The 23705-nt window shown below is 46.0% G+C and overlaps 1 protein-coding gene and 1 long non-coding RNA gene across 4 annotated transcripts in view; one reads left to right on the top strand and one right to left on the bottom strand.

Annotated features, from left to right (window-relative positions):
• abcc4 (ATP binding cassette subfamily C member 4 (PEL blood group)) overlaps positions 1-23705 on the bottom strand; it is a 405942-nt gene that overhangs the window by 357187 nt on the left and 25050 nt on the right. For 2 of the 3 annotated variants that reach the window (XM_078545915.1, XM_078545916.1), the window contains exon 2: positions 16477-16587. In XM_078545915.1, coding sequence (XP_078402041.1) covers positions 16477-16587 — 111 coding nt within the window. Of the gene's footprint in view, positions 1-16476; positions 16589-23705 lie in introns of those variants that run through there. The other variant, XM_078545917.1, reaches the window with a different exon arrangement.
• On the top strand, positions 4124-12896 carry LOC144682991 (uncharacterized). The gene is made up of 3 exons (XR_013577152.1): positions 4124-4500; positions 8786-8878; positions 12420-12896. It is a non-coding gene; the product is annotated as an uncharacterized LOC144682991 (long non-coding RNA).

The raw sequence follows: 23705 nt of genomic DNA, 5'->3' as shown, positions 1-23705 counted from the left end.
AAATGTCCCATTGGTTCTTTGATGATCACGGCTCGTAAACAGTTAAACACTCACTGAATTGGCAAAACATTGTATGTTTTCAAGGAGTTAGATATAGCTCTTGGGGTGAAAGGGATCAAAGGCTATGGGGAGAAAGCAGGATCAGGCTATTGAGTTGGATGATCAGCCATGATCATGATGAATGGCGGAGCAGGCTCGAAGGGCCGAATGACCTACTCCTGCTCCTATTTTTTATGTTTCTATGTGAATCCTTTTTAAACAAAACCTGTCGCGGTAAATGAGGAGATGGAAAAGATAGGAGTCATTCGTCCCCTCCTTACCTGATCGTAACCAAAATTTGGGGGTTCTGAGATCAAACCCACAGACAAATTAAATTTGAAGGGGGGAACCAAAGTGATCCCTAGAAGTAATTTTAAAAACTTCAATGAAGGTTTTCTTGTGGTTTTCAGTGCAAGAGTACCAAAAATGTCCACATTCGAGGCCAGTGCCTCCCTTGACTAGTGAGGTAACTTGGAGCGCCACCATTCATTGAAGCGCTAATAAATATCTGTTAAAATTTGTGGCCAACCATTTTGAAATTGAACTTGAAAAACTGGAGAATGGCATAGGGCCTGAAACAGACAGGCTAGCATTAGCAAAGATACAGCTAGAACAGCGGAGGCTAGAGCTAGAATTCCTGGAAAGGGAAAGAGAGAGAAAGACAAGAAAAAAGAAAGGGAAAGGGAATAACAAGAAAAGGGAAAAGACAGGAATAGGAGGGGGAGAGAGAATTCTAAGAAAGGGAAATAGAAAGAGCTTTCTAGACAGGAAAGAGAGTTAAGGCAGCTCAAACTGAGTAGCGAAAGACCCACTGTCCCCAGGGAAGGCACCACCAGTGAGGGGACTGCACCTAGCTCAGCACAGAGTTGAGCTCTTAATGTACTCCCAAGTGTACCAAGTTCGATGAGGGAAATGTGGAAGCATTTTTCATCTCATTTGAAAAGCTTGCCACGCATTTGAAGTGGTCAGCAGGGGGCTGGACCCTGCTACTGCAAAGCAAAGTAACAGGAAAGGCCCATGAGGTTTATTCCCTATTGTCCGATGAGAGTTCATCAAACTATAAGATGAGCTGAAAGGTTATCCAGAGTGCATATGAGCTGGTACCGGCAGCGTACCCCCAAAAATGGTCTGAATGAACTTACATCAAGTTTAAAAGAGTTAAGGAACTTGCTTTCGACTGGTGGGTACAGGTGCTTAAGATAGAGTCCACCTATGAAAGCTTCAGAGATGTAATTCTCGAGTTCAAAAACTCCCTTCCCCTTTCCATAAAAATCCATGTGGAAGAACAGAAAGTCTCCAGAGCCATACAGGCAGCCCCATAGCAAATGACTAAGAGTTAACCGAAAGACCTAATATAAACTGGGAACTGGTAATTCTTACAGCCTAGGGAGAGATAAGGAGACAGATGAAGCCAAAGGTGGCTTGAGAGAAAAGGGGAGTAATTAAGGGGGGGTGGATGTGGTAGTATTGATTAAAGGTGGCATTATAGTACTGGAGAGAGAGGATATTCCAGAGGGGTTAAGGATGGAATCTCTCTGGCTAGGGGCAAGGAATGAAAAAGATGCTATAACATTAATCAATGTAGTATACAGACCACCAACTAGTGGAAGAGATATAGAGAAACAAATCTGCAAAGAAATTACAGAAAGGTGCAAGGATTATAGAGTAATTATCATGGGGGACTTCAATTATCTAAATTAGACTGGGATAGGAATAGTGCAAAGGGACAAGGAGGGCAAGAGTTCCTGGAATGTGTTCAAGATAATTTTCTGTAGCAATAGATTTCCGGTCCAACAAGAAGGCAGGTAGTGTTGGACCAGGTTCTAGGGAATGAGTTGGCCCAAGTGGATCAAATATCAGTGGGAGAGGCTCTAGGGGACAGTGATCATTGTGTCATAAGGTTTAGGTTGGTCATGGAACAGGACAAGGAACAATTCCGAGCAGGGATAATTAATTGGGGGAAAGCCAACTTCGATGGGATGAGAATGCATCTGAGTCAAGTGAGTTGGAATCGAGTTTTGGCAGAAAAGACGGTGGCCACCTTCAAAGGAAAATTATAGCAAGCAACGTCAAGGTATATTCCCTTGAAGGGGAAAGGCAGGAAAAATAAATCCAGAGTGCCCTGGATGATGAGAGAGATAGAGGTGAAGATGAAAAGGAAGAAGTGCGCGTACAACAGGTGTCAGGTAGAAAATACAATGGAGAATCAGGCTGAATATAGAAGGACCAGAGGAGAAATAAAAAAAACTAATAGGAAAAGCAAGAAGAGAGCATGAAAAGAGACTGGCATCTAACATAAAAGGGAATCCCAAACTCTTCTATAAGCATATAAATAATAAAAGGATGGTAAAAGAAAGAGTGGGGCTGATTAGGAATAAAAAAGGGGACTTGCTCATGGAGGCAGGAGAAATAACAGAGATATTAAACGAATACTTTGCACCTGTCTTTACAAAGGAAGAAAATACTACCCAGGCCGAAGTGCCAGACGAGGTAACTGGCACACTAGAAGAATTTACATTGAGAAGGTGGCATTAGAAAGGCTATATTTAAATAAAATAGATAAGTTGCCAGGACCAGATGAGATATATCCAAGGATACTGAGGGAAGTGAGAGTGGAAGTTGCAGAGGCACTAGTGATAATCTACCAGTGTTCTTTAGACACAGGGTAGGTACCAGAGGACTGGAGAATTGTGAATGTTACACCCTTGTTCAAAAAGGAATGCAAGGATAAAGCTGGGAACTACAGACCAGTCAGTTTGACCTCAGTGGTAGGGAAACTTCTGAAATCTATAGTTAGGGACAAAATCAAGTCACTTTGACAAGTGCAGGATAACTAAGGAAAACTAGCATGGATTCATCAAGGGAAAATCATGTTTAACTAACTTGCTGGTGTCTTTTGAGGAGGTAACAAGGAACGTTGATAAGGGCAACGCTGTTGATGTGGTATCTATGGATTTTCAAAAGGCATTTGATACAGTGCCATACAACTGCCTTGAGGAAAACTCTACTCATGGAATTAAAGAGAAAGTAGGCACTTGGATAAGAAATTGGCTGAGTGACAGGAGACAGAGTAGTGATAAATGGGTGTTTTTTCAGATTGGAGGAAGGTTTGTAGTGGAGTTCCCCAGGGATTAGTGTTGGGATCTTGCTCTTCCTGATTTATATTAATGAAGTATCAGGCTGAGTCTCGTTCAAAGGCGTCGCTTCATAAGTAACTCTAAAGGTGTTGAACCCGTAGTAGCGTGGGGGGTTGTTCTATAGTGAAACAGAAAATGTGAAAGTTTAGTTTCCAATGATCCTCCTGATAATCTTTTCATCAGAGCTTTAAGAGTCTATTCTGCTCGCTCAGCTAATCCGTTAGATGATGGATGATATGGTGCTGTCTTTAGGTGTTAGATACCATTTATGCTCACAAATCTTTGAAATTCAGTGCTAGTAAACACAGTACCATTGAGATGATTACTTCTGGCAATCCATGTACAGAAAAGCTTTGCCGTAACTTTTCTATAATCACACCTGACTTTGGCGACCTAACCTCGTAAACTTCTAGCCATTTGGAATGTGCGTCAATTATTAGTAGGAACATGATGCCTAGAAAACCGATGTAATCTATGTGCAGTCTCACCCAGGGTCTACCAGGCCATCCCAACAGGTGTAGTGGGGCCGCAACAGGAAACTTCTGCCGCCATTGTACACAGTGTTTAACCACCTTCTTGATTTCACTCTCCATGCTCAGCCACCAAAGGTAAATTCATGCGATCATCTTCATTCTTGAGATTCCCGGATGTACACTATGCAACTCTGCTAAGAGTGGTTCCCTTCTTTGTGAAGGAGCAACTACTCGCACACCCTATAACAGGATACCAACTTGACTGCTCAAATCATTCCTTCGAGTGAAAGATGGCTTCAATTCGTCAGGGATTGGTTCCTGGGACCATCCTTTCAACACTTGGTCTCTCGCTCTAAACAGGGCTCAATCACAATTTGCCCAGGTTCTTACCTGTCTTGCGCAGACTGGCGAGGAATCTAGAAAATTCATCATTAATACAATCTCTTGGGGAATTGGGGCATGTTCATTGCTCTCCTGCAAAGGAAGGCGACTTAGGGCATCAGCATTGGCTATATGCATCCCTGGTCTGGGAACAAAAGTGTATTCCTATGCGAATGAAATTAGAGCCTATCTTTGAACTCAAGCTGAAACTATGGGAGGGATAGCTTTATCTTCACTGAACAGGCCCAAGAGCGGTTTGTGGTCAGACACTATCGTAAAGTGTCAGCCATGTACGTATTGATGGAACTTTTTAAACTCCAAAAACAATCGATAATCCTTCTTTCTCGATTTGCAAATATCTTTTTTCGATCGTGGAGAGGGCCCTGGACACGTAGCCTAAGGGCCTTTCTGAACCGTCATCCATCTTGTGCGATGGTGCCGCTCCCATGCTATAGGGGGACACGTCACAGGTTAGTACAAGTTCCTTTGTCGGGTTGTAGTGTACTAACAAGTTTGAAGAGTACAAGAAAGTTTAACTTTCATGAAGGCTTCTTCTTGGGGTGACTTCCAAGCCTAACGCTGGTTTTTCTTTAATAATGAATGTAGAGGGACTAGAACTGTTAATAAGTTGTGTAGGAATCGACCATAATAATTAACCAAATTAGCGAGCGCTATTTCCAATGCTTTTTTTAAAATCAAGGTTTACTTCAGCAAATAAACATTGTTGAATGGAATCATCTTCCACACTGCAGACCAAACGAGCCCTGAACATATTGCTTAGGGTCTCCCCAAAATCAGAAGTCAGTTGTTAAATTTTGCCACATATGTAGCAATGATCTCTCCCAGGGATCTAACCCTCAAATTAAACCTGAGCCTCTGCATGATGACTGAGGGTTTGGTTTGAAAGTGTCCCTTAATGAGGTCTGCCAATTCACAGAAGGTCTTCAAATTGGGGTGTTCAGGGCCGTCAAGCTTCAGATTAAATTATAGGTTTTACTCCCACAAATGCTTAGAATTGCTCTCCTCCTTTCCTCCCCCGTTATTTTGATCACCTGGAATATAACTTGAGGCGCCCTACATATTGACACTAATGCTCTGTGGATGGTTCGAAGAGGTCAATCCTGCCAAAATGTGGCATATCTGGTAAGTATATCTTTCTTTCCTTCTGTTTAAACAAGATACTGAGTCACTGGGCAAGGAACAACACTGGACCCAATTTATCCTCGTCGCCACTTTGTTATGGACTTGATTTTCTAGACAGGTTTCTCATTAGAAACATCAAACTTTATTTACAGGCTGCAGCAGCAGTTACATGCTTCCATCAAGCTCCACAACTAGAAGAACTTCCACTCTCAAGTTACCCGCTCTTAGAGCTGATTCGTTTACACTGTCACTATACAACACCATAAGTCTTAAAGCTCCAGTCATTACATTCCTTAAGCTACAATTACTACAGGACTGTTTTCCATGGAGAAAAGAAGGCTGAGAGGAGGTTTGATAGAGGTATTCATTATTCTGAGGGGTAAGGGCAGAGTAAATAGTGAGAAACTGTTCCCATTCAAGAGAGCTTCAAGAACTAGAGGGCACAGGTGCAAAATAACTGGCAAAAGGAGTGAAAGTGATGTGAGGAAATTTTTTTTCACCCAGAGGGTGGTTGGACTCTCGAACGAACTGCCTGATCGGGTGGTGGAGGTGGGTTCAATCAAGGTATTTAAAAGGGAATTGAATTGCTATCTGAAAATAAAGAATGTTCAGGGTTATGGGAAGAAGGCAGGGAGTGGGAGTAGGCAGGATGCTCCTTCAGAGAGCCACTGCAAAGTTGATGGGCCGAAGGGCCTCTTTCTGCACTCTAAAGATTTTGTGATTCTGTGAGGAAAACCAAGATGCTGGAACAGAAGCAACAAAGATTGAAGGAAATGAAGCAGAAGTATAGTTAGCAGAGACCATCTTCCAAGATTTAAATAAGGATCAAGGAAATTTCCAGACAATCAAAGTGAGGGAGATGTCTCACCTAGCTGAAATGCCACAGGGGAGTGCTGCTGAAGCTGCGAAGCCTGAGGGAAGTAGTCCCAGAGGACATGGGACAGATTGAGGAAAAACTCATTCCTCAGGTGAAAGAAAAAGGGAAGGTAACACATCCTTAAACAAACCCCACTTGTGGAAACCACAAGGGGAATAAAAGTGTAATCACTGTGGAATTACTCACTGGTGAATCAAATGGTCAAGTCCAAATTTCAAATCTCACTAAAACCAGCAATTCAGCTTTAGAGCCCACTAAAGTCAAAGTGGAGGAGGGGAACCCAGATGCCCCACAATAGCTCAAGAGCAATTTATCACCCACTGTCACCTTGGAAATAAGATTTATCAGTGCACCAGAAAGAACTGTTAAACCCACGGGTTGTGAACACCACAACTGAAGAGTCAAGAACTTGAGAGGCAGGGCAACTACACAGTAACAGAAATTTGCATAGTACAAGCCTTTAATTGCAGCAACCTGCGAAATGTGATTTCTTTCAAGACCCCAGAATTGAACTTGTCCTTCCATTAAGCCCAAAGTCCACCAAAGACTGTAGCGGAATTCTCCCATCAGAAACCAAGTCCTGACGGAGGGTCGGGGATGGGGAGAGCTTCCCGCTGTGGAGGCGAATGGGAAATCCCACGATATCTTGTGGTCCCGATGTCACTAATTATGCAGTCGGGGGTTTCACGACATCTCGCATGGTAGGGAGGGCTGGATGGCGCATGCCCTGCCGTCATATCCGGGCGCCATATTTAAAAGCTGCCCAGACATCCAAGTTACTGTCAAGGCCCATAGAGATGGCAGGAAGGAGACAGAAGCCTCCTGAGCCCAAGTTTAGTGATGCGTCCCTGCGTATCCTCCTCAACCAGGTGGAGGTCAGGATGAGCTGGTAGGAGGAGGGGACCAAGCAGGGAAACTAACCCTGCATGTGCGCAGGTCGCTGACGCTGTCAGTGCCCAGGCTGTCCAGCACAGATCAGCCCTCCAATGCCAGGAGAGAATAAACAACTTCATCCGCTCCGCTAGGTTAAGTGAAGTTTCAGGTTAAGTGAAGCCTCAGTGACAACGGCATAAGGCCGTGCCTCAAGCTCAATGCTGTATGAAAGGGGTGGGAGCGGTGGGGTGCAGGAAGGGACTCAGGCACAGAGGGCACAACCAACTTCAGCAAATGGTGAGCCTCTCTGAGCCTTATTCTTGTATGTGGATAGGCTCAGTGCTCTGGAGGGTGCTGGTCTAGAACCCTTCTGGACAACATGCAGTGCATTAATGCCATGTCAAGCAATCCAGTGGGTTCGCTCTAAGAGCACGAGAAATGAACGTGAAATTGCTATGTACAAATGCAATATCTCTCAAACCCATCTTCAGTGTTGTCTTTGAGCAGGATAAGTTAAGCCACAACCGACAAAAACATGAAAAGACAGAAGGGCGTTGCCCACAACTGGATATTCTGACAGAGTTCAAGGAGAGGGCAGCCCACCTGGCAGGTGTGGAGCAGGACCGAGCCATTGGAGATGGGGAACTAGATTTGAGCCTCCACCCAGTAAGGATCCAGGCATGGAATAGAAACTTGAAGGCCAAGTGTGCCTCCATGTAGGAGGTGTTTCATGCTGTCACTCAGTCTCTCCTCTCTCACTTACAGTGCAACTAGGAAGAGGCCAAGGCCCAAGCTAGAAGCTGTGTCAGGCTTCAGCACAAGCCCAGACCCAAAGAGTAGCGAGGAGAGAACACAAGAGAGATGTGCAACCATGGAGGGGTCACAACAAACACTTGCACCCTCCACCAGCTCAGAGACAAACACCTTGGTGAGCACGAACTCCAGTGTAGGAAGGGTCTCTCACTCTGATGGTTACCACATGGACACATATCCGCAGCAGGAGGAGGCAGGGTCAGCTGAGCTCACTGGCACTTGGAGGAGTGCTGGGGAAGGGGCATCTGTGAGGTCCGAGTCTGATGACGAGCCCCTGGAATCGGCCTTCCAACAGATGGTGAAGAGTCAGCAAGAGGCAGGGGAACATCAGGCCTCAGCGTTGGAGGTCCTCAACAGGGTAACTCACAAGTCAGAGGAGTCCGTCCACCTGCTGGCTGATGAGGTGGTGCAGACCTGCACACGCATCGAGGTCTCCATGGGGAGGATGGCGGACTCCATGGAGATCCTAGTACAGCAGATTCTGCTGGAGATACGTGCAGACCTGCACTCCACCGCGTTGTCATTGGGGAACTTCCACGCCGGCTACGCAAGAGAATGGGGCACCCCGACCTCTCTCCAGGTGCCTCCTCCCCTCAAAGAGAGAGGCAGGGTCCTCAGGCACCCTAAGGGGGGAGGTGCGGCAGCTGGCACCCCTGGGACATACCCTCAGATCCTGACTGCATCACACCCTTCCAAATCCCCTTTGCCTGTGACCCCTTCAACTCGGTGTCTGTCACAGAGGTAGCAGCTGGCCCAGCGCAGGGCAGCCAGAGTAAATCAGGGCCTTCCAAGGTCTCAGCTCTCCAAAGGAAGGCCACCAAAGTCATCCAAGCAACAGGGCCAACTGGTCAGCAGGCTGCCTCCACCGCTGCTGCCCTCCTCCCCTGCTGCGGATATCGGCAGAGCACTTAGAAGAAGTAGCAGAGAATGGAAAATCAAGAAATATTAAATCACAACTGGTTTCAGGGTGAACAATTGAATTTCACAGTTAGAGAACTTTTGTAAACATAATCACTTTCACTTCAATAATGTCTACTGTTTTGTTTCAGCGTGGTCCTTAAGGCTTACCGATCGCCTGCCCCCATCTTCTCTGCCTGTGGACACCCGATCCCCCGGAATGAGGCATCTGCAGGGAGTCAAGGGTATGTGGCAGGGCCCTTGCGAGCCATGTGCAAGCACGGTCCCGTGCGCGCTGACCCCTTATCCTTCAAAGTCTTGTGTGTCCCAGGTCCCAAATATTGTCAATACTGCCTGCTGAGGCTCCTGTTCAGTTGTCCAGTTGAGAAGACCTGCATCTCCGCCCACCCACTGACCCAGCTCCCATGCAGCATCTCGAGATCTCCACCACGAGGTTCTGCTTAGTTTTGACCAGGCCAGCAACAGTGGTAGTCATATTTTTCTTGAGCTCCAACGCCGCTTACTCTCTCCCAGTCACCCACACCCTATCCCCATAACCATTGAACTCCCTGGCATAACTTTTTACCCCCACCATTCTTCTTCAACCTTCTCCCTTCAACTTTGACAATGTTCAGGTTATGGTCCATGTACCCTACCTCCCTGAGAATCACATCCCTATCACAATTGACTTGCTCACCATCCTCTGGCCCACCACCCCAAAGTCCATGTGTATCTCCGCAATACAACCAACGACCACCTTCATGCAACATCGTCGCACTCTCACCCTCCCAGTTCCCTCTGCCCCCTGTAATCCTCATTGTTCCCTCATACCATGACAACCCTCAGTTTATAACCCAGAAATCAACAATTGACTCCACTGACCCTCCCTGTGAACCCCTTCACGCCTCGACAGCACCCACCATGCCCCTTCATGCCTCGGCAGCCCGTCAATGCCCCTTCATGCCTCAACAGCCCGTTGATGCCTTCACGCCTCGACAGCACCCACCATGCCCCTTCACGCCTCGACAGCACCCCCATGCCACTTCACGTCTTGACAGCAGCCCCCATGCCCCTTCACACCTCGACAGCACCCACCATGCCCCTTCACGCCTCGGCAGCACCCACCATGCCCCTTCACGTGTTGACAGCACCCCCATGCCCCTTCACGCCTCGACAGCACCCCCATGCCCCTTCACGTCTCGACAGCACCCCCATGCCCCTTCACGCCTCGACAGCACCCCCATGCCCCTTCACACCTCGACAGCACCCCCATGCCCCTTCACGCCTCGACAGCACCCCCATGCCCCTTCACGCCTCGACAGCACCCCCATGCCCCTTCACGCCTCGACAGCACCCAACATGCCCCTTCACGCCTCGACAACACCCCCATGCCCCTTCACGCCTCGACAGCACCCCAAATGCCCCTTCACGCCTCGACAGCACCCACCATGCCCCTTCACGCCTCGACAACACCCCAATGCCCCTTCACGCCTCGACAGCACCCCCATGCCCCTTCATGCCTCGACAGCACCCCAAATGCCCCTTCACGCCTCGACAACACCCCCATGCCCCTTCACGCCTCGACAGCACCCCAAATGCCCCTTCACGCCTCGACAGCACCCACCATGCCCCTTCACGCCTCGACAGCACCCCCATGCCCCTTCACGCCCCGACAGCACCCCCATGCCCCTTCACGCCCCGACAGCACCCCCATGCCCCTTCACGCCCCGACAGCACCCCCATGCCCCTTCACGCCTCGACAGCACCCACCACGCCCCTTCACGCCTCGACAGCACCCACCACGCCCCTTCACGCCTCGACAGCACCCACCACGCCCCTTCACGCCTCGACAACACCCCCATGCCCCTTCACGCCTTGACAGCACCCACCATGCCCCTTCACGTCTCGACAGCACCCACCATGCCCCTTCACGCCTCGACAACACCCCCATGCCCCTTCACGCTCGACAGCACCCCCATGCCCCTTCACGCCTCGACAGCACCCCCATGCCCCTTCACGCCTCGACAGCACCCACCACGCCCCTTCACGCCTCGACAGCACCCACCATGCCCTTCACGCCTCGACAACACCCCCATGCCCCTTCACGCCTTGACAGCACCCACCATGCCCCTTCACGCCTCGACAGCACCCACCATGCCCCTTCACGCTCGACAGCACCCCCATGCCCCTTCACGCCTCCACAGCACCCACCATGCCCCTTCACGCCTCCACAGCACCCACCATGCCCCTTCACGCCTCCACAGCATCCCCATGACCTTTCAGACTTGCACATACACCCCCTACCTGGAACACATCATGGCCCTTCCCACCCCCCGCACTGCTCTATCTGCCACATTGCAATATCTGCCACTACCCTTTCTCCAGCACCCCCAACCACCTTCACCCCCACTCTAGGCTTGAACCCCTGCACCTCATCTTCATTCCTCTCCTAGCCTTCTTTCAACCCTCCTCAGCAGACCCTTGCCACCCAACAGTACCTCCTTCAGCTGGGCGATCTGATCCCATGACGAAATCCCTGGAAGGTGGTCCAATCCCATGGCGAAGTTGCTGCAGCCCAGAACAACCACCTCCTGGATGCTGCTTCATGGGAAAGATCCACATGGTGAAGCCCCACCCACCCACTGCTTCATGTGGTGCTCCAGGATCCAGTCACTGTAGACATCCACGTTCTCCTGGGATCTCTGCGAGCTGACCAAGGCCTCCTTCAGGTTAAGTCTCAACTTCTGTACACCACGTTGGTCCAGGTGTGTTCTGCAGCAGCATGATTTTCTGCTGTCATCGCATCCAATCGGTGGGGGGGGGGGGGGGGGGGGGGAGGGAGGCGGGGTTGATTTCAGTCAGCTCCCACTAGTGAAGCCAGTTTTTGGATCTCCCACCAAATTCTCCCCCCGTCACCTGCCATTAAAGCCACTGACGGGGGCACGGAAGAACTCTGCCCGGTGTGTCTGTCTGTACTAACAAACCCAGAGCACGACCACCAAGTGTTCGTGGACATCCAGACCCCCCTAGACAATATCTAATAGCAATTTAGAAGGAAAAAGCGAGAAGGCACCAGGTTCTGAAACAATGCCTTCTTTAAGCCGGATCCCCAACATCAAAATAGATTTAGTTATAATTATGCCGCATCCAAAGTGGGTGATGAGAAGATCCGAACTTAAACAGAGCAAAGCTGTAACAGTGAGAGCTTGAAAATGAGTGTGCTCGTTTTTATTACAACATGATAATGAAATGCTCCTGTAAGTCACATTTTATTCTGCATGTTGGGGGAAGTGTCAGGAAAACATGCTTTATGTCAAATAATGATTTTTAATCCACCGGCTGGAAAACTGAATAGACTTTTTAAAACACAGACCAAAAGTATGACTTGAGCTCGCAACACAGATGGCTATCCAATTTGCATCATTGTGCTCTCCACATTGCAACCCATGGAGTCGGAGTCACTGGGTTTGCAAAGACCCATCAAGGACATGGCCTCTGGAGAATATGAGTGAGCCACATATCCTGTCCCCATTGGAAAGACATCAAGGCAATCACCTGGGATATTCAACAGAGGGTTCTCAGATATGAACTCATCAAGCTACAGTGGGAATATGCTTAACGCAATCACCAGAACGATGGGACACTGGCTGAGAGAGACAATTCCCAGGCATAAATTGATTAAGTTACAAAGAGAAATACACTAGTCACGAGCATATTTGAATCATTGAGTGACGGTCATGTTACAGGCCCACACTTTGTGTGTTAAAACCTTTCTTTTCTCTCCAGTAAGAGAACAAGCAGCTGAGACACTAATGAGAGAAGACCTGAGTGGGGTCCCGCCTTCCTCACTCGCTCTCCAAGTCACCTTGCAAGCTTCAAATCCTGTTGGCTGACTGTGACCGACCAGGAGCACCCCTGCTGCAGACAGAGACTTCAGAAAAGAATTCAACTCAGCACTACCGCCTCCAGATGAGCAGCCAAATCAATCATCTTCATCTTTAAACCAGAAACATTGGGGCCACCGAAGGAAAGTTGCAAGACCACCAAATTCAGCCTGAAGCCAGTTGAATCACCAAACCACAGACTGTACGTCCCTTTTATTTCTCTAGACTCTAACTTGACAAATCTATCCTTACCCACTCTAACAATGTATTGGCATGCATGTGTGAAATTTGAATGTACACATACGTGAAATCCTATTTTTTATTTGAGTTAGATTGGTTTAAGTATAATAAAGCTAACCCCTTTCTTTGTTAAACTCACGAAAACTTAGTCCATTGGTTATTTTATGATCACAACAGGTAAATGTTAACCCTCACTGAATGGCAAGTATATCCTTTTAAAAAATACCTGTTGTGGTCAAGCAAGAAAAGGGAAAAGACGGAAGTCATTTGACAACTTATCTGATTGTAACAAGTGCTATTATAGTTTCTTTGATTGAAGCTGCTACCCCACCTTCTGTTTTTAGTTCCCTCTTTCCTGAATACTTTATGGTCAGGAATATTAAGTCCTCTCCTTTGAGGCAGGTCTCTGTTATCACCACGATATCATAATCTTATGTGGCAACTTGTGCTTGAAGCTCACCAACTTTATTTACACACATGCACTCCAAACCCACCTTATAGGACCTTGCATTTGCCCCCATCTAATCCTTTATATTTCTGAATTACCTTTTACTCTCATGCTATTCGTCTCTCCCAGTCCTCTGTACAACTTGTTTCTCTTCTATGATGTTTCATCCTGATGCTGTCCTGAAGCCAAATTAGTTTAAACCCTCCCTCACAACAATAGTAATCTTCCTGTGAGGGCATTAATGCCAGCATTGCCGAGGTGCAACTTATCCACTCTGAAAAGTCCCTCCTGATCCAGGAATCTGAAGTCCTCCTTCCTGTACCATTTCTCCAGCCATGACTTATCCTACCACTGAATGCTCACCAGCTCATGACACACAGATTAATCTGGAAATTGCTACATTAGAGTTCCTAAAACTCTTGACTGCAGAACTTCAACACTTTCCCTTCCTACGTCATTAGTTCCCACATGGGGAACTGGATATCCCCATGCCACCACCCTCCCTCCCAAAATGTTCAGCACCCTCTCATTTATGGAAATGCCCACAGGAAACCCCATGGTAATGACGGAAGGGTGGGAAGCAAAATCTTTCCCCGTCGGAAACTGTTCAAGGACAAGTAGCACAATTGGGAAAGAGATTTTGCTGATATCTTCAATCAATGTTTAGATCTCAAAATAAGTTTGTGCGCTGAAGTACTTTTTCTTTTTTTATCCTTTCATGGGATTTGTTGTCGTTGGCAGGATTTGTTGTATGTAATTGTATAATGGGTGTAACTCTGGTGTATTGGGCTTACAGCACAGATCCCTATGCAAGAATACATATGTTCATTCTCTAAGTATTTCTATGCACTAACAATTTAGACTTTTTGTCCAAACAGTGGAAGTGCAAATTTCAAAGTACTTGTACATACACGCACATTTTAGGAAAAGAAAAGAGCGAGTGTTGTAAGCATATGGAGGTGAGGATCCGCTCACTATCTCATATCAGGAGAAAGAATGAGGAGCGAGGGGTAGTATAACTTATGGTTACTTATTGTGCACCTATAGGCATTAGGTTGATGCTGGTATGGCACCAACACCATTTACATGAGGCCCAAAATCAGAATTGATTAGCCAGAGTCATAGTTATAAGGGCACAAAAAGAGGCCATTTGTCCATGCTGGCTCTCTGTAGACCAATCGAATCAGACCCAATCCCCCACTCTGTGACAAACCCTACATTTTTCTCAAGTATCCACCAACTTCATTTCAAAATCATTCACCATCTCTGCTTCCACCACCCCTTTAGGCAACAAGTTCCAGGTCATTACCACTAGCTGTGTAAGAGTTTTTCCTCAAAACCCCCATGCATCTCTAGACCAAAACATTCAATCTGTGTCTTCTAGTCTTCCTACCATCAGTTAATGGGAACAGCTTTTCCTTGTCTACCTTGTCTAAACCTGTCATTATCTCTATCAAATCTCCCCTCAATCTCCAAGCCAAGGTTGTAGTGAAAATCCCCTATCCTGGGAACATTCCTGATATAACTCCTCTGCGTGCTCTCAAGGACCCTCAGATGCTTCCAAAAGTGCCGTTGCCAGAACTTGATGCCCAACCAGAGTTTTTAAAGGTTCAGCATAACTTCCCTGCTTTTGTACTCAACATCTCCATTTATGAAGCTCAAAATCCCATATGCTTTGCCAACTACTCTCTATGTCCTGCCCCTTTCAAATAACTATGCACATGAATCCCCAGGGTCCCTCTGTCCCTGAATACTCCTTAGAACTCTATAATTAAGTGTATATTGCCCAACCCTATTCCTCTGCCAAAATACAGCACCTCACACTTCCCTGTATTAAATTCCATCTGCCATTCTGCTAGCTTATCTGTTGCAGTTGATTGGTATTATCCTCACTTTCTGACACAAGTTTGGTATAGAAAGCAGTGGTTCCCTAGCAGCGACCATGAGCCTCAATTTTGTTATACAGCCTTTTATGTGGGCTTAAGTCCATCACGAACTTACGTACAGAGCAGTTGCTGCATGAACTTCATACCTGTTATGGGCTGAGAATCCCAGGCATGTGGAGATGCTGCCGAATTTAATAGCAGGACCTCATTACCATTTTTAAGTTTAATTTACTGCCCAGTTGCCGGTTGGATTGCAGATTGAGCAGCGAGCTAGCTGCTAAACAGGAATGCCTGCAGAAGAAGGCCACAGTGGGGGTCGTTGGAGATCGTATCCAGCAATCAACAAAGATCATGGACCACAAGGAGGAAATTTTCAAGAATGTTGCCATGGCTCGAAAATTTCAGCTATGAGGATAGATTGGGTAGACTTGGGTCGTTTTCGTTAGAACAGAGGAGGCCGAGGGGTGACTTAAGGTGTACAAAATCATGAGGGGGCCTGGAAGAGCCGACAGGAAAAACTTGTTTCCCCTAGCAGAAAGGTCAATTACCAGGGGGCACAGATTAAAGGTGATTGGTAGAAGAATTAGAGGAGATAATAGGAAAAACTTTCAGCCAGAGGGTGGTAGGTGTGTGGAATTCACTACCCGGATTAGTAGTTGAGGTAGAAATCCTGAACTCATTTGGATCTGCACCTAAAGTGCTGTAATCTGCAAAGCTACAGACAATTCTCGAAGGTGGGATTAGAATGGGCAGCTAGTTTTTTTCAGGCGGTGCAGACGTGAAGGGCTGAACGCTCTCTTTTCATGCCAAACCTTTTCTATGGTTCTATAAGAGCGGTGACGAGCAGAAAATGCAGCGGAGAAGGTTTATCATCACGGGTCTGGAGGTGGCATTTTGGGGGTTGAGATTGGAGGGGGGAGGTGAGGAGGCGGGCAGCTGATTGCAGATTTTCCTCAGGGGCAGAAGGAGCATTCCTGCTCTCCCTGGATCACAGGCAGTACTATGAAAAGCACTTACTGCTCAATCCATTTCACCACCAGGTCTGAGCCGTGAGAAATAAGGTCGGCTATAGGAGGCCTATAGACAACTCCACTAATATTTTCTGCCCCTTGTTGCTTCTTAGCTCCATCCAGACTGACTCTGCATCTAGATTTTCTGGCTCAATACTACATACAGCACAATGCCAAACCCATGTCAGGCCAAAACCAATGAATACAACAAATTTGACCAGGGTGTACACATTTTATTATCCAAGCTTACAAATACACATTGGCTTCATCATATGTTGTAAGCACACAAACTCCTAGTCCACAAGTGTATTGGCCACATTGATGCTGAATATACACAAGTGCAATTCAAGGGAAAAGGACACAAAATAGGAATACCTCTGCAGTTCTTCTCCTAATCTCTCAGATCCATCTTCTGGTAGCACTTTGTACAAATCGTTTTCCTCCAGTTTCCTTTTATATCCAATTCGAAACAATGGATTTAACCAACTGCAAATTGGAAAATAAAAAGATAATTCACCTTATTTAATACAACATAACTATGTCTGTCTTTGTCACACACTAGCTCTTTTCACATTGTTGACTTAATGTACAGAAGATGAACAATTCAACAAAACAAACACGGTGAAAACAAGAGCCCATGAATTACTTCTGAAGTGTAATCATTGCAGTTATATAAGCAAACGCAATGAGGAATTTTTGCACAACATGATTCCATGAATTACAGGTAAGTGATCAATCTCTTTTGGTGGCTGTAGCTGAGGAATAAATGATGGCTAGAACACAGGGAAATTTCCCCATCGCCTCTTTGAATTATGCCATGAGTTTTTCATTTTCATCTGAACAGGCAGATGGTTTGAAATCTCATATGGAATTCAACACCTATGACAAGGCAGGTCACAAATCAGGACTGAATTGGAGTGTCAACCTAAATTTTGAGTTCAAGTCTTTGGAGCAAAACTTAAAAAGAGAGTCTGATAGGGGTGTTACCAGTCAACCAGTTGAAACATATCCAGTGTAAAATAAATAGACCCTAAGTGTCCTTGTATAAGATCCTGGTTAGGCCTCTCCGGGAACACATTCCAGTTTTGGTCTCACATGCTACATAATTAGAAGCTCTGGAAAAGATTCACTTGAGTGAGCTTTTAACAGCCTTTTGTTATCATGATAAGCTTAGACAGCTGGATCCTTCTACACTAAAAAGGTACAGGTTTCAGAGGGATTTAATTTAAATGTTTAAAATGATTAAAGGGCCAACACTATATCTGTGTGGACACAGTAATAGCAGAACACATTGGCAACACTCAGCAGTCAGGCAGCATCAGAGGGGAGAGAAACAGAGTTAATGTTCTGATGAAAGGTCACAGACCTAAAACATTAACCTCTCTCTACACAGATGTTGCCTAAGCTGCTGAGATTTTTTTCCCCAGAATTTTCTATTTTTATTTCAGATTTCCAGCATCTGCAGTATTCTACTTTTCAATGAATGTTTAAAAGGTTACTTGAGTGTTTCAGCATTTTATGCTTTTCATATGTCAAGCATCCACTGTATCTTGGCTATCAGGATTTGTATTAAATAGGTCAGGATAAACAAAGGGCCAGGCATTCAAACCACGTAAGCATAGAATAGATCTCAGAAAATTCTTCTGTACACAGAGGGTTACCAACACTGAATAAGTGCAACAAGTCCACAGACTGGATTTTATGGGCCAGCCACAGGCAGGAAAGTAGGCAAATGGAGCCATAAAGTAGAGCACTGTGCCATCAGTGGCATGCTCACTGCCACCAGCCCATCACCCCAGCACAATTTTACCAGTGGGGGAGGAGTCAGGCAGGTGGCCTGCCCGTGGCCCAATTGAGGCCCTTAAGTGGGCAATTAATGCCTACTTACGCGCCTCATCCTGCTGCTGCTGCTCAGATTTTAAGTGCTGCAGGGCAGGCTGGCACCCAACATGCAGCATAGGTTTTACCTTACAGGCTGCTGGCCAATGAAGAGAATAGTGTTTACTTTTCGCTCTCCAATGCCAATTGGACATCACCCCCCCAACAGTTTTCCCTCCCTTCTTCCACCTTCCTCCCCACCCCAAGTTCCCCTGTCCAACAAGCACCCACCGACACCCCCCCCTCACCCCCGCCCCACCCCCCTCCCCCCAACCCCCTTCTCCAGGGCCTGACAGTCCAGTCCAGTCCTGGCAAGATCCCAGATTTACCTGGAGGTCAGGGTCCATCTCTGAGTACCTCCGCCTTGGCCTAGCTACAGTACAGGCATTGACCGCCACTCCTGGTGGCGCTGCCGATACTGCAGAGCTATCAGCCTCAGACTGGTCAGCAGCCCTATGAGGCAGGACTTCCTCCTGAAGTGGGGCAGAAGCCTCACCTGTAATAATTAAAAGCCCTCATCTGGAGAATTAAAGCTGGACAAGCCATCCAACAGAGGCAGGCTTGCTCCTAGCCTTTAGTTGGGGTGCGGGGAGACCGCTGTCAGTGTATAATACAGCCCCATTTATGAGTATAGACTTGGTGCAAATTTATAAACAGCTGCATGAGCTCTTTGTTGCTACTAACATCACTGCATACAAAAGGTAAGGTGGCTATGTTTCTCACAGTCATTGTGATCCCCTGAACTAATTTTGATCACTTTTCATACTGTTGTTGCTCCTATCAGGGTGATTACTTGATGGCTATTCAATGCTCAAAAAGTTAGAGAGTGTACAAAAGTGAGGATTCAAATTTAGTTCCAGAAGCAGGTAGAGAAGGTGGTGGTAACAATGCTGAAGCGAAAAAAAAATCAGTAAGGCACCATCTACGGGAGCTAGGGATGCAACTGCACTTGGAAACAGAAGCTGTGTTATAAGCCATCAATGAAAGGAAATGAAGGTAGCATTGCAAGTAAGGTATTTGCTGCAGCAAATATTGAGGTCAATTATTAATAACTGGGGCTGAGAGACATCCCCCAATTCTCAGGAACTTGCTTTACAGAGTAGAAAAACTAGGCTTGGGCCAGTTGCCAAGGCACAGTAGGGAGGGAAGGAGGATTTGATTTACACCATGTTCTCAATAACATCTTTGCAAGCGCCTGCTGAGGGGGAGTCTGTTTTATAACTGCTGCTAGGCAGCACTTCTGAACATCCTCCAGTCAAGCTCGGAAATTGCAAATAAAATAAATCAGTCACTTGGATTACACTTTGAGATTAAGTGTTAATGCAATTCCTCTTTATAAATAATATTAAAGGCTTGCATTTAATGTTCTTTCACACACACACACACGCAAAAATCCAGTGTAGAACTTACCATGCACCTGATCTCATTACAAAGCAATGGTAGTTTGGAGAAGAGCAAAACTAGAGGCCATCAGTATAAGACAGTCACCATCAAGGAATCAATTAGGGAATTCAGAAGAAACTTCTGACAGTGCGGAACTTGCTACCATAGGGAGTGATTGACGTGAATAGTATAGGTGATTAAGAGAGAGAAGGCAATAGGGAGTTATGCTGATAGACATAGATGGGGGAAGATGGAAGGAGGTTTGAGAGGAGCATCAACACTCCTTATATTCTGTGTAATATATCTTAATCTCGGAAGGATGACATTAACAAGCACAACCTTAGGGTGTGTCTCTCTCTCAAACCGGCACTCAACATTGGAGGCTGGTGGGAGTGGCGACATCTTGAAAGAATGCAGTTCAGACCGTGGCACCAACAGGTGAGGGGCTGCACAGGACGGGACAACAAAGAGTAGAAATGCAGCTGTTATAGAAGATTTCATAACAGGGAGAAACAGGCATTTCTGTAATCATCGTGAATCCCACATGGTGTAAAGGCCATCACGGATTTCTTGGTGGCTGTCTTATACTGATAGTCACTAGTTTTGCTTTTCTCCAAGCTCCATTGCTTTGCAAAGGACATCACAAAGTGGGTGCAGATATTCTGTGGGCACAGTAGTAAACCAGGAGTTGTGGTATGTTGGTATTAACGAGATGGAGGGGGCAGGTATTGAGGTCACAATCAGGAGTGGGGGGGGGGGGTTAAAAAGTAGGACCTCAGCACGAGGTTACTCCTAGTCCACATGCTACCAAGAGTAGAAAAAGGAAGATAGGGAGGATCAATGCATGGTAGGGGCATGTTGAAAAAGAGGGAGAGCTTCAAATTCTTGGGCCATTGGGGCCCAGGAGGCACCTAATGCTTGGTTCTGCATCGTTTCTTTTTGCGATTTATGTATTCATATTCCCAGATCATTTTGTGCCATTACCACATTTAGATTCTTCTTTTCCAAGTTATAGCGTCCTCTATTTTACTTTTTAAATTGTAATATCTCACAGATCTTTAAATTCATTTGCTAATTATGTGCCCATTTAAGGATCATGCCGACGACCGGGAGTCAGACTCCCCATTCCATAAAGCGGTGTGTCCGTCATTCGAATCCAAAGGCCTTGGAGCCATGGTTCCTCTCTGACGGGACTGTCATGTTTGCACCCAAATCTAATTTAAAATTTGTTAGATGACCATTAATCAGGATGTCAGCATTCCAAAATGGAGAGCCGCATTCTCTGATATCACCCAAGAAACATAGTTCTGTCTCTTCAGGGTATTCAGCCTCGGCCTCATGGATGACCTTTGGGCTATCTGTATGGTGCTGGGGTTTTGACCTGCACAGATTATCAAAGCGTCCCTGTGGGCTGCAGTGGAAGCATTGGGCAGTACTCACAGGACACTGATCCTTTCTTTGAGGGCGCTTCGCACTGCAGCACTGGCAAGATCGATCTGCTTGGCAGTTCAGGAATTACTTTCCCTGACATGGATGGTCCCTGCGTTTCTGTGACCAGATAGTTTTCTCTCCTCTTAGGATGGTCCTGTATTGTCCACACAGCTCAGACAGTCGAGTGAGCTGGATTGCCTCTTCTAAAGTGAGATTATCTTTAGCTTGTAGGAGGTCAGAGAAGGAATTGTCTGCAACACCCACCACGATTCTGTCTCGGATGAGCTCTGGCTTTAAATCGCCATATTCACATCCCTCTGCCAGCCTGTAGAGATCGTTTAAAAAGGAATCAACAGGTTCCCCAAGCAGTTGGGCTCTCTTATTAAATTTAGCTCTGTCCGATATTTTATTGGATCTCAGGTTGAAATAAAGGCTGAAGGATTTTAAAACATCAAATTTGGCAGAGGACTCATTGAATGCTTGTCGTGCAATGATGTCATCTGCAATTTGCCCAATCAAGTAAAAAAGTGCATTGACTTGTTCTGCTTCTGGCTTTTTATTTAGACCTGTAGCAATGCCGTATCTTAAAAAATCTTTTCCTCGAAAGAATCCAATTCTGTGACTAGTCTGGAACATGGGTTAATCCCAGTGGAGGTGGAAGTACGGAACTGCGATCCATATTGAAGATTTGTAAAAGTGTGGGTGCAGCTTTAAGAGATTACAGGTTTCCAAATGGCATTGCCGTTCACTGCCAAACAACGGATCTTCCTGCACTTGCCAGTTTTTGGTGGGCTTTTCAAAATGGTTTTTGTCTCTCAGGGAATTAAGGGATATTGGGAGGAGGGAAAATGGAGTTGAAGCCCAAGATCACCCATGATCGTATTGAACGGCAGAGCAGGCTCAACCGGCCATATGGTCTACTCCTGCTCCTATTTCTTGTGTTCTTGTGTAAATCCATAAATAATATCAGAGAATGCCACCACCTCCTATGTAAGCCTTCCATTGGAACATGATTTTAACAAGGCAATTGAAATGGACCTTAAAGTATAGGACAAAGGCAGAAACATTTTCATTTTACATTTTATAGACCTGTTGATCAGATTTAATCTTTTTGCAATAATGCATAGTTAAGACAAAATCATGGAAAAATGGATAGGAACTGGACTTGGGGCACCAAAGTTTATGAATGATAACAGAGGGGGATTTGCTAACGATGAGTTCAGAGACATGTGTGAAAATATGAACATAATGGTCATGAACACCACAGCTGAAAGTCCTGTCAGTAATGGACGTTGTGAGACAAATCATGCGATGATCAATGAAATGTTGCTTAAAATTTTGCCTGAGCAACCAGGTTGAAGTTGACAACTATCTTGACATCAGTGTCTCCAGCAAATTAACTCCAGATTGTTGGATAGTATACTCCCCATCAATTAGTATATGGGCAAAATCCCAAATTGCCTTCCGATCTATGCAATGATCCTACTGTACTAGAAGGTACTACAATTAGTGCCAGTTTTCTGGACATTTGAAGGCTTTACTCGCAAGGAAACTGCTTTCATCAAGGCTGAGATCTTGGAGAAAATTCGAAGAGCACTGAGGCATCTGAGCACTGACACCTGGCTCAAAGAAGGGCAGGGCTGGGTGTTAAATATTCCTGGGTACAAGGTGTTTAGGAGAGACAGGAAAGGAAGAAAAGGGGCAGGGGGGAGTGGCAATATTGGTGAAAGATGGCATTACAGTATTGGAGAGAGACAATGTTCCAGAAGGGTCAAAGACAGAATCTCTCCGGCTAGGAATGGGAAAGGTGCAATAATATTGATTGTAGTATATAGACCACCAACTAGTGGAAGGGATGTGGAGAAACAAATTTGCAAAGAAATTACGGAGAGATGCAAGAGTTATAGAGTAATCATAATGGAGGACTTCAATTATCCAAACTTAGACTGGAATAGGAATAGTACAAAAGGACACGAGGAGTGAGAATGTGTTCAAGATAATTTTCTACAGCAGTATGTTTCCAGTCCAACGAGAGAACATGTACTTTTGGATCTGGTTCTGGGGAATGAGTTGGCCCAAGTGGATCAAATATCAGTGGGAGAGCCTCCAGGGGACAGTGGCCATTGTGTCATAAGGTTTAGGTAAATCATGGAAAAGGACAGAGAACAATCCAGAGCAGGGATAACTAATTGGGGGAAAGCCAACTTCGATGGGATGAGAATGCCTTGGAGTCAAGTGAATTGGAATCACATATTGGCAGAAAAGACAGTGGCTGAACAATAGGCCAACTTCAAAGAAAAAGTATTGCAGGTAATGTCACGGTATATTCCCTTGAAGGGGAAAGGTAGGACAAATAAATCCAGAGCGCCATGGATGATGAGAGAGGAGGTAAAGGTGAAAATGAAGAAGTGCGCATACGACAGATATCAGGTAGTAAATATGATGGAGAATCAGGCTGAATACAGAAAGACCAGAGGGGAAGAGAAGAAACTAATAAGAAAAGCAAGGAGAGAGCGTGAAAAGAGGTTGGCAGCAAACATAAAAGGGAATCCCAAGGTCATCTATACACACATAAATAATAAAAGGGTGGTAAAAGAAAGAGTAGGGCCGATTAGGGACAACAAAGGGGACTTGCATGTAGAGGCTGGAGAAATAACGGAGGTGTTGAACGAGCCTAAACAAAGGGAGAACTTGCTACCCAGATCGAGGTGAGAGAGGAGATAACTGGTATACTAGAAAAACTTACAATCGAAAGGTGGTGTTGGAAAAGCTATCTTTACTTAAAATAGATAAGGTACCAGGGCTGGATGAGATGCATCCATGGGTTCTGAGGGAACCTGAGAGTGGAAATTGCAGAGGTACTAGTGATAATCTTCCAGTCTTCCTTGGACACAGGGGAGGTACCAGAGGAC

Source organism: Cetorhinus maximus, chromosome 7 (assembly GCF_964194155.1).
Source record: "Cetorhinus maximus chromosome 7, sCetMax3.hap1.1, whole genome shotgun sequence".
Taxonomy (NCBI): domain Eukaryota; kingdom Metazoa; phylum Chordata; class Chondrichthyes; order Lamniformes; family Cetorhinidae; genus Cetorhinus; species Cetorhinus maximus.
This window is presented reverse-complemented; position numbering and strand designations above follow the sequence as displayed.